The sequence below is a fragment of the Vicia villosa genome, unplaced genomic scaffold (genome assembly GCF_029867415.1).
Source record: "Vicia villosa cultivar HV-30 ecotype Madison, WI unplaced genomic scaffold, Vvil1.0 ctg.000441F_1_1, whole genome shotgun sequence".
NCBI classification, from domain to species: Eukaryota; Viridiplantae; Streptophyta; class Magnoliopsida; order Fabales; family Fabaceae; genus Vicia; species Vicia villosa.
The window spans coordinates 242,810-248,752 of NW_026705209.1; the positions used below are offsets into that span (position 1 = coordinate 242,810).

The 5,943-nt window shown below is 32.3% G+C and overlaps 1 protein-coding gene across 2 annotated transcripts; it reads left to right on the forward strand.

Moving 5' to 3' along the window:
- Positions 1–573: 573 nt before the first annotated feature.
- LOC131628273 (homeobox-leucine zipper protein HDG11-like) lies at positions 574–5,459 on the forward strand. 2 transcript variants are annotated; one of them, XM_058899130.1, is made up of 11 exons: positions 574–699; positions 1,137–1,298; positions 1,436–1,553; positions 1,923–2,111; positions 2,514–2,984; positions 3,087–3,188; positions 3,293–3,502; positions 3,597–3,777; positions 3,874–4,142; positions 4,235–4,324; positions 4,581–5,459. In XM_058899130.1, the coding sequence occupies exons 2-11, from the start codon at positions 1,165–1,167 to the stop codon at positions 5,010–5,012; spliced, it is 2,196 nt and encodes a 731-aa protein (XP_058755113.1). In that variant the 5' UTR covers positions 574–699; positions 1,137–1,164; the 3' UTR covers positions 5,013–5,459. The 2 variants fall into 2 exon arrangements, with proteins under 2 accessions (XP_058755113.1, XP_058755114.1); XM_058899131.1 differs by having other exon boundaries at positions 578–699; positions 1,141–1,298.
- Positions 5,460–5,943: the final 484 nt, after the last annotated feature.

A 5,943-nucleotide genomic window follows, 5' to 3' on the forward strand; every position in this document is an offset into this window, starting at 1 on the left:
CTTTTACACACATTGCAACGTGTGTGTATGTGACCTTAATATGCAAAAATTAAAACAAAAGAAAGAGAATTAAGGCACAAACATAAATGATGAAAGAGAAAGAAAATAAAAATAAAAAACAAAACATCACAAAAAAAAACCTAGCTAAGGTTATTTATGTCATTTCAACAGTAAATACACCGGCGACCAAAAACCGGCGATGTCATTTAAGTATCAAGGGGGACACACCTAGACAGAGAAAATTTAAGAGAAAAAAGACCCTTCAAAAAATTAAATAATTATTTTTTTTAATTAAAAATTATCAATATCAATAAAATAATAGTAATACTATCTATAAATTTTTGTCTATTTTAATCTACTAAATAATCGAAATTAAGAGATTAATCTTTGCAGTTGTACGAGTTGTCGACGACTTGACGCAGATAATATCTGATTTATAAAATAGAAAAAAAAGAATATTTAAAATGTGGTATTGTATAATATTCATAGAATACTAGACAAAAAAATATGCATAGAATAGAACCTTAAAGTCTCTTCCTTTTCTTTCTCAATGCTTTAAATTCATTTCCATCGGTTACATTTTCTTTTGAAAACCTTTTGACACACCCTCTCACTCTCTCATCATATATATAAATTTATACACTCTCTTCATAGTGTATAACATTCATAGCACAATAACAAAGGGTGCAAGAGAGAGTGGTGAGTGAGTTTTTTTTTTTCTAATGGTTTTTTTTCTTGGATTGAATCATCATAATAATAATAATAATAATCATATCATAATCATATGAATGAATTATTCTTCTTTCCTATAAGATTCTTCATAACTCACTCCAAAAATCACTCCACCATTCTTCCATAAATTATTTTGTTAATTTATTATAGTTTTTCATCATCACAATCATCATCGTTATCATCATATATCAGTGCTAAACGTATGTCTTTAGATTTTTATTTATGTATGAAAAAAATAGCCATAGCCATAGCCATATAGCTTCATAGTTTTATAGCCCTTAAGGATTTTACTTAAAAAAATCACATTCGTTTCGTTTCGTATTAAAAAGTTTTAATCTTTTTTTCGTTTTTTATCTTTGAAAGCTTTCTCTGATTTTTTTTCTAAATTGTTTTTTCTCTGTAAGAAAGTACTGAACTTGATCAGAAGGAGTAATGGAGTATCATAGTGGAGGAAGTGGGTCCCCTGGTGATCATCATCATCATCACCATGATGGTTCTTCTGAATCTCAGAGGAGGAAGAAACGTTACCACCGTCACACTGCTAATCAGATTCAAAGGCTTGAATCGTAAGAGTCTCTTTTTTTTTCTTCTGTTTTTTTTTGTGTTTCTTTCTCTCTTTTTTTAATGAACAGTTGAAAATATTATATTCTTTTGGACCATTTTAAAACTTTTTTTTAATGATTTTTTAATTTATTTTTTTTAGGATGTTCAAGGATTGTCCACATCCTGATGAAAAACAAAGGCTGCAGTTAAGCAGAGAATTAGCCTTGGCTCCTAGACAGATCAAGTTTTGGTTTCAGAACAGAAGGACTCAGATGAAGGTATTATTATTATTATTTTTTTGTTTAATTAAGTCTAGGGTGTAATTATATTTTTTTATGTAAATTTTTTTGTTTTTTTTTTTAAATTTTAAACTTTAGGTAAGTCAGGTCTCGACCCTCACAGTTCATGGTTTGTGTGTGTTTGTTTTTATGGTGAATTATAAAGTTTAGATAAGTTGAGTCTCGACTAATTACACTGGTCGGGTTTGTTTGTCTTGACCCTCACGGGTCAGGGTTTGTGTGTGTATGTTTTTATGGTGAATTATAAAGTTTAGGTAAGTGGTGTGTCGACTTGCACTAGTATACAAGAGATTATTATATTTATGTATAATTTTACAAAATGATTTTTCTTTGGTTTGAACAAAACAGGCACAACATGAAAGAGGTGAAAATTGTTCACTAAGGGCAGAGAATGATAAAATAAGATGTGAGAATATAGCTATAAGGGAAGCCCTTAAAAATGTCATCTGCCCCTCCTGTGGTGGTCCTCCAATCAATGATGAATGTTACTTTGATGAACAAAAGTTGAGAATTGAAAATGCTCAACTCAAAGAGGAGGTAAAAAAAATTTCATCAAGCTTCATGTAATGCAAAGTGTTTATTCATTCATTCTCATTTACTTCCTATAAAAAATTTAGATATACTTTTTGTTATTATAAAATTACTATTATTTAAGTTTAGTTCCTATAAAAATTTGTTTAATTTTAGTCCTTGCATTATAGTCTCTATAAAAAGTAAAACAAGGACTAAAATTCAACAAAATTTTGTAGAGATTGAAATTGAAAGATCATAAATTTTATAGGAACTAACACATTTAATTCGAGTTTTAAATTGTTAGCGTGTTCGGGAAGCCAAAATGTGGTTTATATATCCGAGACTTCAAATTCCGTTTTATTGCGGCTACAATTGTTGTTGCAGACTATAATTTAATAAATTTTTGGTTATTTTTGAACAATGTAGCTTGATAGAGTATCTAGCATTGCTGCAAAGTACATTGGAAGACCAATTTCACAGCTTCCACCAGTTTCACCAATGCACATGTCATCATTGGATTTATCAATGGGAAATTTTGGTGGACAAGGAATGGTTGGAGGACCTTCACTTGATCTTGATCTTCTACCAGGAAGTTCATCAAACATGCCAATGGTTCCTTACCAACCTGCTTGTCTTTCTGATCTCGAAAAGTCGCACATGTCTGACCTTGCTACAAGTGCCATGGGGGAACTGGTTAGGCTTTTGCAGACTGATGATCCTCTGTGGATGAAATCTAACACTGATGGAAAAGATGTTCTTAACCTTGATGCCTATGCTATGATGTTCGATAAGACTGGTAATCGGTTGAAGAATCCGAATATTCGGATTGAAGCTTCTAGGGATTCTGGTGTTGTTATCATGAATAGTTTAACTCTGGTGGAAATGTTTATGGATCCGGTAAGAGCTTCTTATATTAATTGCTTGAGTTCTTTTTAGATTTGAATTCTTAACTTCAATTTAATCAACTTATTTATGCGAATTTCGTGATTGATTTTGTAGAACAAATGGATGGAGCTATTTCCTACTATTGTGACAATGGCGAAGACAATCGAAAACATTGTTCCTGGAATGATGGGTGGATATAGTGGTTCTTTGCAAGTGGTATGTTTAATAGTCTGAATCTGAAAACATATTTTGACATTAGAAAATTCGTGGAACGGCGTATTCGTATATGTTTGAATGATTTTTTCTTTTGAAATTTTTAGATGTATGAAGAGTTGCAAGTGCTTTCACCATTTGTTCCTATTAGAGAATTCTACTTTCTGCGTCACTGTCAACAAATTGAGCAAGGTTTATGGGCTATAGTTGATGTTTCATATGATTTTCCTAATGACAACCAATTTGGTTCACAATTTCGATGCCATCGTCTTCCGTCCGGTTGCTTCATTCAAGACATGCCTAATGGATATTCCAAGGTAATTACTAATTAGCAGCCTTTAATTTAACAATAAATCAATTTCATTCCATTATAATATGATGCAATTTGAGTAACTTTTATATATTTTATAGGTTACTTGGGTTGAACATGTTGAGATTGAAGATAAAAATGCAGTTCATAGGCTTTATAGAAATGTTATCCATAGTGGTGTTGCATTTGGTGCTGAAAGATGGCTCACCACTCTTCAAAGAATGTGTGAAAGGCTTGCTTGTCTCATGGTGTCTGCCAATTCTACCCGCGATCTCGGAGGAGGTAATATATACATATTCATAGTTTTAAATTGCAGGTTCGCAATCACAATGTAACTGAAATGACAATGTAACTGGTGAGGTTTTTGGAATTTTTCAGTGATTCCATCACCTGAGGGAAAAAGGAGCATGATGAAACTGGCACAAAGGATGGTAACAAATTTCTGTGCAAGTATAAGTGCATCAGCAAGTCACAGATGGACCACACTTTCAGCTGTGAATGAGATTGGAGTCAGAGTTACTGTTAGAAAGAGTACAGATCCTGGTCAGCCTAATGGTATTGTGCTAAGTGCAGCTACTACCATTTGGTTACCTCTTCCTCCACAACATGTTTTCAATTTCTTCAAAGATGAAAGGAAAAGATCTCAGGTTAGTTATATACTTTTTATTAGTACTATTTTATGTTACCTATAAAATTCCCTTCTAGAATTAAAGGCTTTCCTTTTAATGTTTTTGATTAGTGGGATGTTCTTTCCAATGGTAATGCTGTTCAAGAAGTTGCTCATATAGCAAATGGTTCACACCCCGGTAACTGCATTTCTGTTCTCAGGGTAAGTAAGACATGCTTCATTTATTTTTTTATCCGGTTTGTCTTAAATTCTCGAGGACGATCCTAGTTGCACATATGCAACATTATCCCCCTCCCCGTGACCTGAAAGTCACACAGGTCACGAGTTTAACATCTGTAAGCTGTGTCTCCGTTCCAAACAGATACACAGCTTGCAGATATCTCTATCACAAACGCGTTGTTACCCGCTTTCGTTGTTTCTAATGTATTTTGTTTTTTTTTTTTTTTAAATTTGGCAGGCTTTTAACACAAGTCAGAACAACATGCTGATACTTCAAGAAAGCTGTGTGGACTCATCAGGTTCACTAGTAGTCTATTGTCCGGTCGATTTACCAGCTATCAACATAGCAATGAGCGGCGAAGACCCGTCCTACATTCCATTACTCCCGTCCGGTTTCACAATTACATCTGACGGAAACCAAAGCGACAACTCCACAATCAACAATAATAATAGTAATAATGGTAATAATAATGGCGACGGAGCATCAACAAGCACAGTCACAAACATAGGAAATAATAGCGGAGGATCATTGATAACAGTTGCATTTCAAATAATGGTAAGCAGTTTACCATCTGCAAAACTTAACATGGAGTCTGTTGCAACTGTGAATGGACTTATTAGTGAGACAGTCCAACACATAAAAGCTGCTTTGAATTGCCCTAGTTCTTGATGAATATATTTATAATATTCTTAAATATGGTTTCAGAAACCTGATAGAAAGAAAGAGAGAGAGAGAGAGTGTTTATTTGTTGCTGTTGGTAGTAGTAGTAATCAATATCAAGTTTTTTAGTTAGTTGAGAGACTTGAATGCTTTCTCATCAAAGACATTCATCACAAAAAGACTCGTTATAAATTATGTACTGCTCTTTTGCTGCTGTTGCTGTTCTTGCTGGTAGAGCAATATTTTGGTTGATAAAAATATTCACACCATTGGTTTTAGGGTTTGGATTAAACTAAAGTACTAGTGGTTTTTTTTTATTGGTGTGTTTAGAAGGAGTCAAGATCGCACCATAGTTGGTTACTTGCTAGTCTAGAATTTTAGATAAGGCATGAAAATTGTGTATGGTTCGGGCATTGACTTCTTGTGGCAGAGACTTTAATATTCATGAATGACATTTGGTTGTAATAACTCTCTTGCTATCTTCTTTTTCTCTTCAATATTTATTGGTGCTGTGAAAATTACTAAAGGGAAATGTTTATGTGATGTAAGATGGTAGAGTGGTTTTAAAGAATCATAATAACTCAACCGAAAATTTTGTAACTTGAAATACACAAAAAAGTGTGGATTTAATTATTTTTTTAGAATTTACATAAGTGTGAATATTGTGTTATTTGAACACATAATTATATGACTTCATATTTGATGAGAAAATATATGATGAAATCTAATTTTTTTGTTGCATTGTATAAATAAGGTGCCAAATTTTATATTTTGAGTTTATGAATAAATTTTCATTTAAATAATGGAGAAGCATTAAAATACTCATTTTTAGTTTTCAACATACATTATTTTATTTATAAGAAATTTTTTATTTTAATTGAGTAAGTATTAAAAATAGTGTATTAGAAAATAGTAGCTATCATTTTTCATAATGCATTTT

Coding starts and splice junctions, on each gene's coding strand:
- LOC131628273 (XM_058899130.1), top strand. CDS start 1,165: ATGGAGTATCATAGTGGAGGAAGTGGGTCCCCTGGTGATCATCATCAT. Junction 1,299..1,435: donor CAGATTCAAAGGCTTGAATC/GTAAGAGTCTCT, acceptor TATTTTTTTTAG/GATGTTCAAGGATTGTCCAC. Junction 3,778..3,873: donor TACCCGCGATCTCGGAGGAG/GTAATATATACA, acceptor GGAATTTTTCAG/TGATTCCATCACCTGAGGGA.